The 20,021-nt window shown below is 45.4% G+C and overlaps 1 protein-coding gene and 1 non-coding gene across 4 annotated transcripts in view; one reads left to right on the forward strand and one right to left on the reverse strand.

Moving 5' to 3' along the window:
• Window positions 1-323: 323 nt before the first annotated feature.
• Window positions 324-20,021, forward strand: part of Capsl (calcyphosine like) — a 35,915-nt gene continuing 16,217 nt past the window's right edge. For 2 of the 3 annotated variants that reach the window (XM_045133025.1, XM_045133024.1), the window contains exons 1-2: window positions 381-459; window positions 17,539-17,675. In XM_045133025.1, coding sequence (XP_044988960.1) covers window positions 17,539-17,675 — 137 coding nt within the window. In that variant the 5' untranslated portion in view covers window positions 381-459. The other variant, XM_004652510.3, reaches the window with a different exon arrangement.
• Window positions 5,616-5,722, reverse strand: LOC123454276. Its single transcript, XR_006633261.1, has one exon. It is a non-coding gene; the product is annotated as a U6 spliceosomal RNA (small nuclear RNA).

A 20,021-nucleotide genomic window follows, 5' to 3' on the forward strand; every position in this document is an offset into this window, starting at 1 on the left:
CTCACCCTTGGGAGTGTGTGGGAGCCTTCCACCGACGGCAGGGGAGGAAGGGGCTTCCCAAGGCACTCAGTGCAAACGTCGGCTGAACATTTCCGCATAAAACGTGGGAGGCAAGTTTGATGCTGCTTTAGAAACCAAACAATTGCTAGAAAAAACTTCTTTTTTTTTTTCCTTTCCCAGAGCAAGTAGCTTGGGCTTTCAGTCACTGGGGTTTCCTGGGAAACAGAAGCGTAAACTCGAGAAAAGGCAAGGTCTGCAAAAAGATTGGCAGTGACCTGAGCCAATCAGCCCACGAGCCTGCTGCCTTGTTCCCGGGCCATCCAATTAGCACTAAGGTTTAGTTGGACCAGTGCACCTGAGGAACACAGGTAAGAGGGAGGGGACAGAGTCCCCAGATGCTGGAGCCCGCGTCCATAGTTTCAGTGTGAAGCAGCTGGTGGCAACAGGTTAGCATTTCAGGTAAATCGATGTTCTGGTTTATTCTAGTTACTTGATCACTTTTCTTTCATTTTGACTAAGGAGACAGTAGATGATAATCTCTTAAAAAAAAAGCTACAAGCCAATTAGAGTTCTTGAGCCTGGAGAAGCCATCACTAGGCTGTCAGTGCTTAGAGGAAATAATTTGGTAGTAGGAGAGGTTTTTAAGGTCTCTGTAAAGAGACCTTTAGAGAAAATAAAATTCAGAATATACATGCTATTGGATCCTGTTTATGCACTGGGTATTTGAACTCGAAGTATTTGAGTGAATTTCTGTAATTATATTAATGGCCACAGATACAACCGAACTTCAAAGACATCTGTCTACAAATCACAAAGCCACAGCAAGACAGAGCTTTCTTCAAATTGCTGTGGGATGAGTTTGTGCCGTTTTCTGTCACATCTTGCTGAAGTGATGATGGAACGAGAACAAATATCAGAATTCTTACTAAAGAGCGCTGACATGGCCTGTTCAGAATTCCACCACAGGTGACCTGATTAACGATGAGGTAGGGGGCTGGAGAGATGGTTCAGTGGTTAAGGTGCTTACCTGCAAAGCCTAAAGACCTCGTTTTCCCAGTGCCCAGGTAAAGCCAGACGCACAATGTGGCACATGCATCTGGAGTTCGTTTGCAGGGGCAAGGGGCCCAGGCATGTGCATTCTCTCTCCATCTCTCTTCTCTGTCTCCCTCTGCTTGCTCCCCCTCCTCCATCTTAGGTCTTTGGTCTGGAGTGTACTTAAACTATGCAAAACCGATAAAATTCATTCCTAGTGTTAGGTTTTTAAAAATCTTTTGTTTCCTCAAAAATCTTCCAATCACAAAAAATTTCCTTTTGGTATTATATTGTGAGCATTAAATATTGAGATTTATGTTTCTTTCGTTAGTGTTTATTTTCTGTTAACAATTGTCAGATATGATTAATTCTGATTATTTGGCAGCACCATGGTAAGTGCTGGTGAGGACCTTAAAAGCTATCAGGGCTGGCAGTTCTGAAAACAGAGAATTACGTTTTGGTGTAAGGATGCTATTTGGGTTTTGAAAAAGACCACTGAAAGGGCGTCCCTAGTTATTTACCCTGGCAGAAGTGATTCGTGAGGTCTCACCACAGTGATTATCCAAGGATTTGCCAGACTGATGCAGCCTCATGCGGGGGTCTGCTCCTGAAATGTGACTGTGTTTCCAAAGGGACTTAGGTCTAGAACGTTGTGATGTTTGGAGCATGTGAGAAGAGATGCAGAATATATTTTGAGCGGCCTTTAGGGTTTCTGGAAAGCAGACTGACTGGTGCATGAACCTAGATGATGAAGATTTTTCACTTAGTGGGTAACCACTAAATTGCTTTAAACTAAAGTGTGAAATTCAGGTTTCCCCTTTGATAAAGTTTGCTCTGAAGGCTGAGCTGGAGGGACTAAGGCTAGAGGCAGGGAGCCAGATGGAAGACAAGTGCCACAGTGGAAATGAGAGCTGAGCAGGCCTGGGACAGACGCAGAACGAGTCATGGTGTCAACCAGCCCCACAGAGCCACTGACCAAACACAGTGAGTACAATAGCATTCAATGAATGACCCAGGTAAATGGCGTTCCTCTTTCCTGAGGCAAAGAATAAGGAAGAAAGGTAATTAGTATGGTTATGTCACATCAAACTGGAAGTGTCTGTAGGTCATTCGAGCACATATGCTTCATAGGACATGAGGAATTTGGCTGTGAAGCTTGGGGGTCACGATGGTGGCTATGGCTGAGTTCACCACGGGCGAGGGTGACAGCAAGGAGACCATTAGCCATGGCAGGCGAGGACACTGCACCACTTAAAGAGTGGACAACAAGTAGGAAGAAACGAAGTAGGAGGAAGAAAGAGAGGGCAATGTTAGATTCAGTGACAGTGGGAGAAGAATTTAAAAAGAAAAGCGTGACCTGCAGAATCAGCTGCTGGGGAAAGTGATGACTGCAGCCCATAGCTCAGGGGGGCAGTGGCTGGCCAAGTGAGCCTGTGTTCACTGGGATGGCAGCGTGGACCACAGCCCCGTGGACTGCACTGGGAACCAGGCATGAGAACCTTGAAGCTGGGAAGGAGTCTGAGAGCTAGAGAATGTCTCAGATTGAGGGAGAAAATGGAATCATTATTTATTTATTTATTTGAGAGAGAGAGACAGACAGACAGAGAGAATGGGCATGCCAGGGCCTCCAGCCACTTCAAATGAACTCCAGATGCATGCGACTCCTTGTGCATATGGTTTTAAATGATCATTGGGTAACTGAATCAAGGTCCTTTGGCATTGCTGGCAACTACCTTAACCGCTAAGCCATCTACAGTGAACTCATGAACTAAGGTAGGAGCTGTTAGAAAGGAGGAAGAGGCAGAACTCACGACTGAGCATGTAAGAGGGCCCCGCATCTCTGCTGCAGGTGGAGAGGGTTTCTTTGGGTAGAAGTCTAGCACTCCTCAGAGGGAGGGAGACTGAGCTTGGGATGGTCTCAGAGAGCTAGAACCTCTGGATTTGGAGGAAGGTGAAGTGAATTTCTTCATATCTGGTGACTTCAATTTTTCTGTGACTTTCAGGATAAAGTGTAGAGGTTAGAACTAACCTCTGAGATTATTGGAGGGAATATCTGACTAACAGCACAGAAAAAGTAGAGTTTAGGGCTGGAGAAATGGCTTAGTGGTTAAGGCACTTGTCTGCAAAGGCTAATGACTCAAATTTGATTCCCCAGTACTCACATAAAGCCAGATGCACAAGGTGGTGCATGTGTCTGGAGTTCGTTTGCAGAGGCTAGAGGTTCTGGCATGGCCATTCTTTCCTCAATCTCTCCTTGTGAATAAATAAAAATATTATTTATTTATTTATTTATTTTTAATTTTTATTAACATTTTCCATGATTATAAAATACATCCCATGGTAATTCCCTCCCTCCCCACCCCCACACTTTCCCATTTGAAATTCCATTCTCCATCATATTACCTCCCCATTAAAATCATTGTAATTACATATATACAATATCAACCTATTAAGTACCCTCTTCCCTTCCTTTCTCTACCCTTTATGTCTCCTTTTTAACTTACTGGCCTCTGCTACTAAGTATTTTCATTCTCACACAGAAGCCCAGTCATCTGTAGCTAGGATCCACATATGAGAGAGAACATGTGGCACTTGGCTTTCTGGGTCTGGGTTACCTCACTTAGTATAATACTTTCCAGGTCCATCCATTTTTCTGCAAATTTCATAACTTCATTTTTCTTTACCGCTGAGTAGAACTCCATTGTATAAATGTGCCACATCTTCATTATCCACTCATCTGTTGATGGACATCTAGGCTGGTTCCATTTCCCAGCTATTATGAATTGAGCAGCAATAAACATGGTTGAGCACGTACTTCTAAGGAAATGTGATGAGTCTTTTGGATATATGCCTAGGAGTGCTATAGCTGGGTCATATGGTAGATCAATCTCTAGCTGTTTTAGGAACCTCCACACTGTTTTCCACAATGGCTGGACCAGATTGCATTCCCACCAGCAGTGCAGAAGGGTTCCTTTTTTTCCACATCCCCGCCAACATTTATGATCATTTGTTTTCATGATGGTGGCCAATCTGCCAGGAGTGAGATGGAATCTTAAAAATATTTTTTTTAAAAAAGGAGAGTTTAGGGGTTTTGAAAGTCTGCCTATAATTCAAGAAAAAGTTGAATGACATCTGCTGATCCTGGTATGTCGTGGGTATACATGTTTTTGCCTGTACATTACAGCCTGTCTCTGAGAAGAGTGAACACATAAATTGAACTATGTTAAGCATTTCTTTTTTATTCATTTATTTGAGAGAGAATTGCTTGTCCAACTCTGCTCCACACTGACTCCACCTGAAATTCTTTTTTTTTAAATATTTTTTTTATTTTTTATTTATTTGAGAGCGACAGACACAGAGAGAAAGACAGATAGAGGGAGAGAGAGAGAGAATGGGTGCGCCAGGGCTTCCAGCCTCTGCAAACGAACTCCAGACGCGTGCGCCCCCTTGTGCATCTGGCTAACGTGGGACCTGGGGAACCGAGCCTCGAACCGGGGTCCTTAGGCTTCACAGGCAAGCACTTAACTGCTAAGCCATCTCTCCAGCCCTGAAATTCTTTTTTAAAGAAATGTTTTATTCATTAGAGAAAGAAAGAGGAAGGAAGAGGGAAAGAGAGAGAGAGAGAGAGACAGAGAGAGACAGAGAGAGAGGGAGGGAAATAATGGGTATGCCAGGGCCTCTAGCCACTGCAAATGAACTCCAGACACATGCACCACCATGTGCATCTGGCTTATGTGGGTACTACAGAATCGAAGTTGGGTCTTTAGGCTTTACCTACAAGTGCCTTAACCACTAAGCCATCTCTCCAGCCTGGGAATAGATATTCTTGACTTTAGTAGCCAATGTCTTGATTTCCCTGTAATGTGAGGATAATCTATAAGACATGATCCACTCCTTCAGCAGGCGAACCTGACAGAGTGTACCCAGTGATATTTCCTTTTGCCCTTATTCTTGTCTTTTCCATAGCTCCAGGGTTGACAGATTGTTTCTCTATAAAGCAGATAATAAATATTTTAGACATTGTGCCAAAAGGTCTTTGAAACAATGTTTCAGCTTTGTGGTTGTAGCATGACAGCAGCCATAGGCACTATGTCAACAACTGTGCATGGCCGATTTCCAATGAAACTTCATTTAGAAAACCAGGTGGAAGGCCAAACCAGGCCTATGGGATTTGGTTTGATGTCTTTGGGTCTGGATGATTTTAGGTTATGTTTTTGTGCACTCAGGGAATTCTCCATATTTGCCTGTGGAGTGTTGAAGTTGGGAAGTGGGAAATCGTCAGTGTCACCTTTTCCTCCTCAGTCTTTCTCGCCTGGGTGCTTGCTCCGTATGTCTACCTTAGCTTTAAGCTCTGGTACTGAGGAATCAGATATTCCGGAGGCGCCACATTCTTACTTTCTTTCATTTGTTTATTTATTTCTTATTTCTCGTGGTAGGGTCTCACTCCTAGCCCAGGCTGACCTGAAATTCACTCTGTAGTCTCAGAGTGGCCTCCAACTCACAGTGAACCTCCTACCTTGGCTTGGCTTTCCAAGTCCTGCAAAAAAGGTGTGTGTCACCACACCTGGGCCACCTTTTTTATTTTTAATATGGAATGCTTCATGAATTTGTGCATCATCCTTGCGCAGGGGCCATGCTAATCTTCTCTGTATCATTCCAATTTTAGTATATGTGCTGCCGAAGCGAGCCCTGGCCCACATTCTTACTGTTGCAGACAATCATATCTTCTGTTAGTAGTGGCAGAAACTGTAGGTTGCCAGCTTGCTACCCAAGCTCCTCTTCTTAGGGACAGAACTTTGGGAGTAGAGCAGTACTCAGCCAACAGTTGGGGTTCTCGGCCTCGATCATCACAGTGGTCGGTGAGATTTACGGGGAAGGGGCTCAATGAACCTTATGGGAATGCCTCAGTGGAGTGCTGCTGTATATAGATGGGGAATATTCACTTTCTGCTTGGAGTGTGGGCACGGTGGCTCGGGCTTCTTTCGTTAGCGTGTACCCTTAATCTGCTTTGAGGATTAAAGCGTTGGAAGGTGGACAGATATTGTGTCTTGGGACTCTAAGGACTGTTCTGACTCCAGTTTTCTTTTAGGTGAGAGGAGAGTAAATCTCTCCCTTTCAGAGACAGTGATCTGTGTCTGCTCTGAGTACTGGACAGGTCAGAGATAGATACATCAGGAACTTCAGTATTGCCACTAGGCCAGTGGATTTCTGTTCACTAACATGTCTTGTTTTTCTGGAATTATCAGTTAGGACTACTTAGCATGCAAATAATTAGCTGGATTTCTGTGTGGCTACAAACTGAATATTAAAGAGACAAATGAATCCTGTGTCTAGAGAGGGCGACGAAAAGACTTTGTCCTTGTCGCGGGCTTAAAGTTATTGCCTGAAAACAAGTCTCCATGGACCATGAAAAGTGGATATTTGAAAGTTGGCTGTCTCTAAGCATATAGTTATTGCAACAAAGGGAGGTTGGAAGATTACATTTTATTTTTCTTTTGTCTTGATTACATTCATCTATTTAGTGTTTTGTACAGAAATCCAGCTGTATATATCCTCTTGCCTTTAACACAGGTTAGCTATCTTCTTACTCAGTTTCTCTAAGGACTTTGCAGCTGACTTGATTCCACATTTCCTGATCAAACCTCCAGAGACTTAAGGCTCAGGCTCAGAGAGAGTTAGGTGGAGAAGGAAGAGCGAGGAAAGTGCTGCTCATGCAATCCCTGCACATGGCTTGATGGTACCAAGATCCACCACTCGGCTCTGTTGCATTAAACCCGGATCCCCGCCACATAACGTCAGTCGCATGAGCCCTTGGATATCACGTTGGACAGTTTTCTCTCTCTAAGTTCTAAAGTGCTGGTGAGGCTGATAACTGACGATGAATTTCTATCGAGAGTAGAATCTATAATGGAGTGACTCACTGGATATCTGGTTGTTTTTTACCCAGGGATCAACCAACGTAGGGCCACTGCAGGAATAAACTGTTGCACCTCGTATCACTTGGCAATGTTTTTGGCTGCAAATAACAGAAAAGTCAGGAAGTTGCTGACATTGGGTAAGTGGCACAGGGCGTGTGAGTTCTGAAGTGGAAGGCTGTGTCTGTGATTTTCCTGGCCCTCCCCCTATGACTAGAGACAGGCTACCACAGACTCAGACATCATATTTGAATTCCAGGCAGGAATAAGGCAAAATAGATAGGAGAGTAATTCCAGAGTCCTCCACGCTTTCGTCTGTGTCTTCTTGTCCCGAGCTTGTTCGAGGGTGTGGTAGTTTGAATGGATCAATAGACTCAAGAGTTTTATTCAAGCCTATACCTTGGTGTTATGGCAGGAAGATCCGAGAGTCCAACCCTAAGGCATGGGACTGGATTTGGAATGCTAAACTCATGCCAAGTGCCCGAGTTCTGCCTGAGTTCCTGGAGTGGGTTTGCTTGTGCTGCCCATGGTTGTTTTTTCTCTCTGTGTTTGGATCTGTGAAAAGGGGCCAGCTTCCTCTGCCATCATGGAACTTCTCCTGCATCTGTAAGCTTCAAATGAATTCCATTCCTCCTATAAACTGTGCCTGGTTTAAAAGTTCATGCAAACAACGTGAAGCTGGCTGCGACATAGGGCAAGCAGCTGAAAGTGGATTGCAGGAGAGAAAGTGGGCCACAGAATGACCTTCGGATTAGCCAATATTCAGTCCAATCAAAAAGTAAAGCCATGGGCTGGAGAGATGGCTTAGCAGTTAAGCGCTTGCCTATGAAGCCTAAGTACCTGGTCCGAGGCTTGATTTCCCAGAACCCACATTAGCCAGATGCACAAGGGGGCACACGCGTCTGGAGTTTGTTTGCGGTGGCTGGAGGCCCTGGCGTGCCCATTCTCTCTCTGTCTCTCTCTGCCTGTTTCTCTCTTTGTCTGGTGCTCTCAAATAGATAAATTAATTAATTAACAAAATATTTAAAAAAAAGCAGAGCCATCCCTGGGGATATTAACTTCCAAGGGCTGAAACCATGGCATTCTCATCGGTGGCTATTGCATGGTCAGTAATAAGTATTTCATAAGCATAGTGAGTAAAGATTCAAGAAGAAGGTAAGGCCAGTGGCACCCTATTTCTGGATAGACTCTCTCCCAGGCTTGGACCAATGTAAGGTTGACTTTTGCATGACCTTGAGACTTAATGTCCCCTTAATCATTGTGCTCTCGGCCCTAGCAGCTCCTTAAGTATGGCTTCCTCACCTGCTAGCAGGAGTCCCAAGGCTGGCTGAATGAAAGAAATGAAACATCAAGAAGTTGAAGTGACAATGTAAACACTTTATGATGAGCACAGTTCTTTTTACAGTATGTCCTTTCACGAACATTAATGTGAGGATTTAATTCTCAGCCCTAGCAGCAGAAAGAATAACAGAGTGTGATTTAGCAGAAATAGGATCTGGGGAAACGTGTATGGATGGTGGTGCCTGCAACGTGAATTTCAAACATTTGAGGACATGCATTTTGGGGCAGGGAAATTCTGGTAAGGTGGCAGATTTCAGTGACATCTTATTCCCACAGTGTGCTTATGTCACTTAACTATACATTGGATACTGTTGCAAATTAAGCAGCATGTGGAATTTGGTGATCTGAACAAACACCAAATACATATGTTCATACTGGGCAGAATTAAATTTTAAAAAGAGTCTGTGGGAAATAGTAATCAAACATCAAGGAAAGTAATCAGTATTGGAGTTCTGAGTTTTGTAAAAACAAAACCAAACTACAACCCCCCCCCCAAATAAAACAAACAAAATACATAGTCTTATATATTACTTAAAAAAAAAAAAGAAACAGAAAAAGTGCTGGTGTAAGAGGAAGAGGTGAAGTAAAACTGCTCATTTGAACCATGAGTTTCCATACACCATTTGAGGCTGGAAAACCCATGGAGGGACATGAGATGGGAGAGAGGGCTCGTGCTCAGACCTGGCAGTGGCCTGGCTCCTCCCACTTCCTACTTGGGTGACATGTTGCAATCTTTCTACATCTCCATCTTATATCATACACCTCCTTAGAACTACCAAGGCAGCTTCTCAACATCTCGGCATCATCGTCTCAGCTGTGGCTCTGCTACTCCCTAGTGGCACATTCTCAGAGAACAGTGACCTGGGCCTCCGCGTCTCTGTTGACTTCCAGTAGGAAGGTGGCCATCTGCAGCAGAACCCGTGACATGGGGGCAGTGCGTTGATGGAAAAAGCACTGGGCCAAAGGCTTCATAGTTGTTGATATACCAACTCTCTTAAGTTGCTATTGGACACTCTGCTCTGTTAGAGCATTTCCTTAGAATGTCACACTCCTTTTAGGTTGACTTTGGCTGTCTCATACCCGGATTTAGACACCGAGATATGCATAAATACTACCTGGAATCATTAACCTGCACATCCTCATGCCTCGTTTTACTGAGTTTGGTGAGAAGGAGATCTTCACGTTGCTTCCAGACCTTTCCCTATGGAGGGCTTTTCAACCTCAGCACCACTGGAATTTTGGGATGGACAATTCTTTGTTGTCAGGGTCTACTGAAACTCTGAGGCTGCTAGAGGAAAAATTAGGGGAAACCCTTCAACATATTGGTCTTGACAAAGACTTTTTAAAAAATTTATTTATTTGAGTGTGACAGACAGAGAAATAGGGGGAGAGAGGGGGGGGGGGGAGGGAGGGAGGGAGAGAGAAAGAGAGAGAGAGAGAGAATGGGCACACCAGGGCCTCCAGCCACTGCAAACGAACTCCAGATGTGTGTGCTCCCTTGTGCATCTGGCTAAAATGGGTCCTGGGGAATTGAGCCTTGAACTGGGGTTGTTAGGCTTCACAGGCAAGCGCTTAACTGCTAACCATCTATCCAGCCTTTGGCAAAGACTTTTTGAAGATAACCCAATTGCTCAGGAAATAAAACCACAGATCAACCTCTGGACCTCATGAGATTACAAAGCTTTTGTATGGCAAAGGACACTGTGACTAGAGCAGAGAGGCAACTGACAGGGTCTGTTTCAGGATTATCAGCATTCGTGACTCCTGTTCCTTAGGTTCCAAAACAATATCCCCCATCCCCTTGTAACACCTGACAGTGTCTACAGACACCATCCAATGTCTTACAGAAGAACTCATGCCTGGTTGGCAACTTTCAAATTATACTATAATTAGGTCAGTGCTTTGCATGGCTGGGGATATGCTTAGTTGTTGAACTTGGGTGGGTTTTGATGGTGAATAGTTTGTGGCATGCCAATAACATTTGACACGGAACTTTGCTGAACTTTTCCAAACTGAGACTTTAATTTTAGCCTTAGAGGGAGACTATATTTATTTACTTCTTAGCCTCCTTCAAGGCCATGCTACACATCGGATTCTATAGCTTGAATGTTTGTGTACCTCCAAAATCCACATTGAACATCTTGGACATCCAGCCTCCAGAACTGTGGGGAATACATTTCTATTCTTCATAAATTACCCATCTGTGAACGAATGAAATGAAATATCTATTCTAGAGAGGCAGCTTATAAAGGCACACTTCCCCCCCCAAGGTAGTGTCTTGCTAACCCAGACTGACCTGGAATTCACTATGTAGTCTAGGGGTGGCCTTGAACTCACGGCAATCCTCCTACCTCTGCCTCTTGAGTGCTGGGATTAAAGGTGTGTACCACCATGCCCGGCTAAAGGGCATACTTATTTTTATATTATATTATAATTTTATTTATTAATTTGAGAGAGAGAGATACAGAAATATGCAGGGAGAGAGAGAGGGGGTGGGATGAGAATGGGCGTGCCAGGGCCTCCAGCCACTGCAAACCAGTTCCAGATGCATGCACCCCCTTGTGCATCTGGCATATGTGGGTTCTGGGAAGTCAAACCTGGGACCTTTGGCTTTGCAGGCAAGCACCTTAACCACCAAGCCATCTCTCCAACCCGCAAGGCATACTTATTGAGACACCATAGGCTTTTGACATTGACCATGTCATCACAGCTAGTTTGATGAATGGACAGGAGTTAGTTCAGCTGATTTAATTTTCTCAGCAATTCCTTTAAATGTCTGGTGTATGTTTGTCCCAAACTTGTATGATATTTCATTTCAATTTTTTATCTAGTTCCAAAGGAGAAAATGAGTGGATCGGCATTACATCCTTTAAAATTTTGTTTTGTTTATTTTTCTTTATTTATTTGAGAGCAACAGACAGAGAGAAAGACAGAGAGAGAGAGAGAAAATGGGCGCACCAGGGCCACCAGCCACGGCAAATGAACTCCAGATGCGTGCGCCCCCTTGTGCGTCTGACTAACGTGGGTCCTGGGGAATCGAGCCTCGAACTGGGGTCTTTAGGCTTCACAGGCAAGTGCTTAACCACTAAGCTATGTCTCCAGCCCTCACAGTCCGTTTGAGAAAGTTAAATTAAAGCTGCAGTACTGGAGCAGTTGACAGTTCGGCCCGGATGTGAGTGAAGGGCAGCTGGGTGTGTTTACAGAGTGCTTTCCAAGCGAGAAGCCCAGTCTGTCAGGAGGGGAGAGGCTTCTAGGCTCTGATCACTGCTCTCACTTAGGACAGTTTGGTGTGATGTAGAAATGGAGCCCCTGGCAAGTGTGACAGCCCTGTTTCCGGGATGAGAAAAGTAGACTTGTTTTCATAATGGATGCCCAGGCAACATAAGTTGTGAGGATTCACCGCGGTCTTACACCACGTGGGGTCAAAGCCCTGGTGCTAAGGGTGAAGCCTGAACTAGCAGAGATGGGGAAGGCTGTGGCTTGGGTGAGGACTTGAGGGAAGGCAAACACGGTTTGTCCCCTTTCAGAACTAGCTTGAAGCTCTTCTAGTTTTTTAAATTTTATTAATCCATTGTGTGTGTGTGTGAGAAAGAGAGAGAGAGAGAGAAAGAGAGAGCAAGATGCAGATAGAGCGACAGAGAATGTAGATGCCAGGGCATCCAGCCACTGCAAGCGAAATCTAGACGCACGCATCTGGCTTATGTGGCTACTGGGGTCCTCAGGCTTTTCAGGCAAACACCTTAACCCTTAAGCCATCTCTCCAGCCCCAAGATCTTCTAGTTTAATCAGCAGCCACCCACTCTCTGTATATATTACCTTTCTTTTTCCTTTCTCCTTTTAACATAGAAAACGTTTAAAAAAAAAATCACAGGAAACCATTATAGCAACCCTATGGTCCCTTGTTACTGAAAATAGCACAGATATTTAACAATTACAGAAATGCCTAAAATGCGCTTAAGGGAAAAAAACCCATTACACAGCCTAGCTGTAGGGAAATGAGCCTGGTGGCATTAAGACAAGGGAAAGGCCTTTGGCACTGCTGTTCCTGGGGTCTGGGTTGATGTGACTGCCTAAGTAGGACCGTTCCTTTGGGGGTACACATCACTCCTGTTGGTCAGCACCCAGAGCAGCGGAGTCCAAGGAAAGATGGACAGAAACCTAGACCAGATGAAACCTAATGCACCCCTCACAGCGCACACCCTGACAGCCAGGCTCCAAGGGTTGAGGTGTTTCCAGTCTTCCCTGGGCTGTCCTTTAGGTCTCTGGCAGTGCCTTGATTTACCCAATTCTGGCCTTCCCTCTCTGCTTCCTTACAGTCCACCTCCTTTTTCTTAAGTAGCCGAGCAGGATAGAACTGTTTCAGTCCACTTGCCTGTTTGTCAGAGGGAGCATTCAGTTTTTCCCCAGGATGGGTGAGATTTTTCTGTGAGATTTTATAACAAAGAGGACGTGAAATTTGGGGCTCGGTGTGTGACACATGGACCAGTTTTTTTCATGATAAGAACCACCTGTTTATTTGCTGGTTGTTGGGTACAGCGTCTTAAGCCAGAATATGAAGGAAGGAAAGGAAGGAGGAAAAGAAGGGGAGAGAAGGGGTGAAGGAGCGGGAGGGACAGAGAGGGGCAGGAACGGAGAGAATTCTAATTGACTATCACTAGAGGGAACCCTTTAAAGAGCAGCTGCGCAGACAGTCCCGCACCCCTCCAAGGATCAACTCAAACAGACCCTCCAGAAAAGCATGCAGAAGCTGACCTTTGTGCATTTTCGGTTTTCCACATCCGTCCTCCAAGGACGCTTGCAATGCAGGCAGAGAGCTCTGAGCGTGGCGCTCAGCTCTGCACCAGGGCAGCCGGGACTGCGCGTCCTCCGCGAGGACCGGGGCTGAGGTCTCTTTTACTGCGGGATCCTCCTGCCATCAGGTTCAACCTCAGGTCTACAGGCGCCTCTGCATGTCGTTTGCTCTGGGAAGGTCCCTTTCCCCCTGCCACGGAGGTGCGGTGACAAGCAAGAACCGCGGATGCCAGCCGGAGTCCCCTCCGTCTGTTACCTGTCACTTGCCATTTTATACCACTCCTTCCTCTCTGCCCATCCGCTCCCGGCAGCATTTGGATACAATTTCGTCCCTCCTTCTCCATTCTGCTAGAACCCTCGTGGTTCACTTGCCCAACAACATCCCCGCCCGCCACCACGGCTTTTTGTGACCAGGTGCCTGTTTACCTGTCTGGTTTCATCTTTCCCCACATTTCTCCTGCCAGCGCTCCACCCAATCTCCCCTCTTCATCTCCCTCCTCCGGGATCCCTATTCTTCAGCCTCTTATGCGGTTATTTCTCTGCTTTCACTGCTCTCTCTCTCATTGGGGCCCAAGCACTTGGTACACTTGCTTATCTTAAAATACATTGTGTTCCTTCCATGTAACCGGATAGACCAGACCTCATATCACCTCAGAAAGTCCTCACGCCAAAGCCTTGATATCTGTGCTATTGTGAGGGGCTGTGGCTCAGTCTAGGGATGGAACCCCCTTCCTTCCCCAAGGTGGCAAATGCTGTCGGTTCTCTCTCTGCCCCTGTGCTTCGCTCCTGGCGGCGGGCACTGCGCAGACGATGTGTCAACGCATGGTGGCGCTGTAGGCACGTGCGCTGGCCAGGTCAGCCTCTTTTTTTTTCTTTTTAAAAATATTTTATTTATTTATTTGAGAGAAAGAGAGATAGAGAGAATGGGCACGCCAGGGCCTCTAGCCACTGCAGACAAATTCAAGACGCATGTGCCCTCTTATGCATCTAGCTTACGTGGGTCCTGGAGAATTGAACCGGGATCCCTTTGGCTTTGCAGGCAGATGCCTTAACCACTAAGCCATCTCTCCAGCCCCCTTATTGCACAGGCCTGGCAGATTCCCCCTGCTTGTCACCAGAGGGTGGACCTTTCACAAGCCAGGAATAGCACTGTGGCGCTCCGACGTCAGTGGCATCCTGGTGGGAGACAGCACTGCCTGGTGTGTTCTGCAAACATCTGGGAGGCTTGCCTGTTACCCACCTTGTATCCCATCTTCCTCTAAAGCCCAGGTTTTCAACCCTTGTTTTCTGTTCCGCTTTGCTATGGGGTTTCAGAACTGAAACTGATTCAGATTCTAAACTGTTGAAGAGCTTGCTTCTCTGGGAAAATCCCTCACGCCCTGCCCTCTGCCTCAGCGCGCAGACAGTACCCAGTCAATAGTAGCTACTTGCTGATGAGGAAAACGGCTGATGTGAGCTTTGCAAGTATCATGGTAGGCTGGCATGGGTGGGGGAGGGAGATGTAATTTTTTTTTTTGCCTCAGAATTTATCAGATTAGTTCCAGAGGTATCAGCCTGTATCACCTCTGGGTAGGGCCCGCCTCAGGGGAGATAAGTGGTTGGAATGCTGGGTTCCCCGTGACCTGTCTTCCTAGGCTCTCTTGACTTCCTATGAGAGAGTGCTATCTTGAATTTCTTATATAATACTTTCCAAGTGTGCTCGCACTCCCAATGTTTGTTGCTGATCAAGACTTTTAGGAAAGTCATTTTCCCAACCCAACCCAATTCTTGTTTCCTGTTGTAGTTTTAATGTAACACCGCCCCTCCCCACTCCAAAGAATTATGTCTTAGAAACTTAACCCTCAAGTTCACATGTTAACAGTATTGGCAGGTAGGACCTTTGGGATATAGTTTAAATGAAGTCACCAGGGTAAGGCCACCATGATGGTAACAACATGGCTTTATTAGAGAAGGGACGGGGACTTGATCTAGCTTGCTCTTAGCATGTGATACCCTCCACTCTATGATGCAGCAAGGGGCTCTCCTGGGTGTTGGTCAGGTGCTGTTGGCGTCCTCTTAGGCTTCCCAGTCTCCAGAGCTATGAGCGAAATAAACTTTATAAATTACCCGGTGTGGTCATGTTCCCCCATAGACTCACGTGTTCTGAATGCTTGATTCCCCAGCTGAGGGCAATTTGGTAGGTGGAGCCTTGATAGAGGAGGTGTGCTGCTGGTGGAGCGGGGAGTGGACCTTGAGGTTTATCAGCTCTTAGCTCGTCAGTGTTAGTGTGGCTCACTCTCCTGCTACTGTTTTCCATATGCTGTGGCCGAGGTGATGTTCAGCCTCTGCTCATGCTGTGCTTTTCCTTCTGCTATCATGGAGCTTCCTCTGGAGACTATAAGCCAAAATCAATCCCTTCTTCCCATTGGCTGCTTTTGGTCATGTGCTTTGTCCCAGCAACGAGAAGGGTAACTGCAGCGCCTTGTCTCTTGTATTTAAGTATGGCAAGAGAAAATGAACTAATCCGGTTTTCATCTCTGCCACACGAGGAGATGTCATCCACCGTCTTTTGAGTCTTGCAATCCTGCCACTCTGAATTACTGCGCTCTGTTCTGCTTCCTAACCTATAGAAGATATCTAATTCCCCTGTATACCCCTTCATTTACCTGTGAAATATACATCATAGTAATAACCAGTTCATTTCCATTTCCTCAGCTAACCATTTTGCCAGAATGAGTAGGTGCTGGGCATCGTTTTAAGCTGACAAATAAAATTGTATGTATTTGCCATGTACAGCAACATTCTTTATTCAGTAGATGTTAAATACATGTACTTGAGTGACATACATTAATGGGCCATCCAGATGAATCCAAATACAGGGCTAGGAGATGTATAGTGGCTGTGAGCAGGGTGCAAGAGGTGGGGAAAGGTAAGTAAGCATGCACATTTCTGACTTGCTTGTTTTCACTTCAGGTTTTGGTGTGAAATGCTCTTTCCCATAAGTTAAATTTTGAGTAATTTGTAGGGCTTGTTGGGGTGACCTTTCAGGTCTTGTGAAAGAGCATCAGGTTTACTGGCTAAGACGTTAACGAAAATGTTTTTGTCCCTATAGGGCCCCGGAGGAAATGCCAGAATTTGGCTAGGGAGGCGCCCTTGAGTTAAGGGCATAATTATTCTGACATTATTTCCTCCCCTGCACCTTGAACACTGTTCTGTTTACCTGGCCTGATGTCTTTCCTATTCTCATTCCATTCACAATTCACAATAAAGTAGCTTCTAGAATTTTCTGCTCTAATTGATGGAGAATTGTTGGGAAATCTAAAGATCATCTCACCCAATCTTTCCGTTCAACATGCAGAAGACAAGGGAGGCTGTGATACTGGCTTATCTGTCACTTTTGGAGGGTTGAAGAGGCAGGAAGAGGACAAACTCTCCAGGCTCCCAGGCCTGGGCTCTTTCCACTGAAGTGAGAGCTGTGAGAACTCAAGTCTGGCTGCCACTGTTCACTCAGGAGGAACGGTGTGTGTGTGTGTGTGTGTGTGTGTGTGTGCCTGAGAGATGGCATTTGCTTACCTCTCCCTCCTCCCATGAACCTTTTTAGTTGCTAACAGGTACTAATCTGCTAACCATAGAGAATGTGTGAGTTCCTGGTAAATATCACTAGTGTCTGTGTTGAGACTCTTAATGAAGGCACAGGCAACAGAATTCGGTGTTTAGACCAAAGGAGGGGAATGTTAAATGTAGAGTCTAAGGGATAGAGAAGTTGAAATAAAAACATATTCAATGGGTGCAACAAAGCTAGTACCTGGTTGGAGAGATGGCTTAGCACTCAATGTGCTTGCCTGCAAAGCCAAAGGACTTTGGATTGATTCCCCAGGACCCATGTAAGTCAGATGCACAAGGTAGCACATGCATCTGGAGTTTGTTTACAGTGACTAGAGGCCCTGATGCATCCATTCTCTATCTTTCTCTATCTCAAGTAAATAAATAAAATTTATTAAAAAGCAAGTGCCAACAAATTAAACTTTTTATTAGTAATTCCTATTAATTGTTCAAAATAACTGGTTTCTGTCATTTCCACAGTACATATAAGATGATCCGTTCAAATCCAGTCTCCTTAGTACCTTCTCATGCCCCTCCTAAAGTCCTTTTTCCCTTCCCCAATATGGATGTCTTTTGATGGATGGAGGAAGGTTATACACAGCTCAAAGCATATTAGGAAATGGCTATTTATTTAAAGCTGGGGGAAGCAGGCATTTTGCAACTAGATAAGTGCAAAATAAACATGCCAGGCACACAATTAGCATAGTTAAACACTGGAAATTCTGGTACATTTGGGAGGTTTGATGAGAAGAGAAAGAACCTGAATGCAAAAGGGCGCAAACTACATTTCCTTCCAAGTGACGTTGCTGTGGCTTGCCGGCCTCGGCTGGTCAATGAGACCCGAGCTGCACTAACGCCGCGTGGGTTCTCCTTTCAGATGGCAGGGACGGCACGCCATGATCGAGAGATGGCAATCCAGTCCAAGAAAAAGCTCTCCACGGCCACGGATCCCATCGAAAGACTGCGGTTGCAGTGCCTGGCCAGGGGCTCTGCTGGCATCAAAGGACTAGGCAGGTAGGATCGGATGCGGGGGGGGGGGGGGAATAGAAAGACTGGAGATGTCCAGGTGACACCAGTACAGACAGACTTCATGATCTCAGGCAAATCATGTCCTTTGAGGGTCTCAGTTCTTCAGCTATGAACTACATAGTTTTGTGGAATTGATTTCTAATGTCCACCGTGACAATTGTTGGTTCTTAATCCAAGATTCAACAAAGAAGGTGTCTGTTTCAAGACCAGGGAGGGCCTGGGACAATTTTAGTTAGAGGGAAGACTACCTAGGGAGTGGGAACACGTGGTAGGAAATGAAAGAGGCCCTCGTCGAAAGCTGGGCTGGAAGAGGGAGAAACAGCGGTGTAGTTATAATTAAGGAATTTGGAGTCCGCTCCCAGGCGGTCATATCTCCCTCACTTCTGTGGGCATGGAGTTGCCTGTGGATAATTGAGGCTTCTTTGGGATGGATGAGTCCTGCTTCCGTGCTCTGTGACAGTGTAAGTCACCCTCAGGACTGAGATGCACAAGGGGAAAGGAATCTGTGGGCCTCGGGCGGGTCCTGCACATTTGACAAACTACATTAAGTGTCTGCCATGTGCCGGGCATTGCATACATTTTGAGGCCTTCATGGGTGAACAAGCATTCCTAGAGCCCTTGGAGGACTTAGTAAGCGAGTAAATGTCCTGAAATGGTCCTTTCAATGGTATGAGAAGCAACATCTTTCAGAAGTTAGTGCAGGATGCTGAGGGCGGGGCACTCCAACCCCATACCCAGAGGTTTGAAAAGCTCCTCTTCTAACCAGGTACTGGGCACCTGGGATATCACCTTGAGGAGTCCTAGGAAACAAATACAGAAGGTTCTTCTTAGACTGAATTCAGCTAGTTGGGGACCAGGATGTGGTTCATGAATCCTAATAGCCAGGCCAGGACAGTGCAGTCTGCTTCCATTGATATTGTGAGGTTCCAGTCTCTATCTCTCACACCCTGGGCTCACTCTCATTCTCACTGCAAGCCCTAGAGGAACCTGAGTTCCCTTCCCCTTCACTGGGCTGTGCAATGGGATCCTTCCTGATGCCCTCGCCAGCACCACCTGCTGGTGATACTGTACCTTCACCTACCCCAGCCTTTCATCTGTGAACTGATACCATCTCATCCCTGGCCTTTCTGCTTGATGTCCTCAGTCTTCCTTTTGGCACAGGTGTCCCCAGGTCTCTCCTCAACTATGTAGTGAGCTCCCACTCTCCACCTCTGCCTTAGAGTCTATCGAGAGATAAGCAATGTCCTCCCTCCTCGTCCTAGATCCCAGGAAACATTGCTCCCCTCCACCAGTCTTGTCTTTGAAGGATCTCTTTAGTTAATATTTACCATCAGGCTGGAGAGATGGCTGACTGGCTAAGCACTTGCCTGCAAAGCCTAAGGACCCACGTTTGATTCTCCAGAACCCACATAAGCCGGATGCACAAGGTAGTGCATCCGTCTGGAGTTTGCTGTGGCTGGAGGCCCAGGTGCACTCACTCTCTTTCTCTTTCCCTCTCTCTCCTTAACCCCCCTCTCTCATAAATAAATACAAAAAATACTTTAAAAATGTTTACCATCTGCCAACCTCCAGAACACTCATTATTCCGTGAAGTGTAGGCTTGTAGAACAATCTTCTCACCTTGTCTTGAATCTATATTCTAGCCAATATCAAGATGACTTACTATTATTTGTGCACCTTCATTTCTTGACAGTAACATTCTGGTGTTTTTTTTTTTTTTTAACAGTCTATATTTCTTTCTTAGACATTTCCAGTAGCCCAAAATGTCCTGGAATTCTGTTGCAAATATCTTAATCCACTCTAAATCTTACCCTTCTGCTGAGATACATTTACCATTCCCCTAGCCCCTTGCACGTCCTTGACAGGAAGTTCCCTCCCAAATTCTGACTCATATCTCTTAACAGAAAGGATTCCAGCTACCTTGTTAACTGGTTACTTACTAAGAATCTGTGGTCATTGATTTATGATTCAAAACAAAACAAAACAAAACAAAACAAAACAAAACAAAACAAAACAAAATGCATCATCTCTTACTGTAAAAGGGGCTATCCACACACAGAGTTCCTTGAGCTGGAAACTTAAGAATTATCTTTATCAGCCCACCACACTGATGGCGCTACTTCCGTATCTTGAGATCTCTTCTCTATTTTCATCTCAGTTGCTCATGTGAAGACACTCAGCCTTTTATCCCCCGAGCTTTTACCATAGTATTATTTCTGCTTCATTGGTTACCAAGTTTTCAGCCTTCCACTTTGTTCAACCAGTTATTTCTTGGATTTTCTTAAATTTGTTTTGATGATATTACTTCTCATAAAACCATACAATAACATT

The sequence above is a fragment of the Jaculus jaculus genome, chromosome 13, assembly GCF_020740685.1.
Source record: "Jaculus jaculus isolate mJacJac1 chromosome 13, mJacJac1.mat.Y.cur, whole genome shotgun sequence".
Lineage (NCBI taxonomy): Eukaryota > Metazoa > Chordata > Mammalia > Rodentia > Dipodidae > Jaculus > Jaculus jaculus.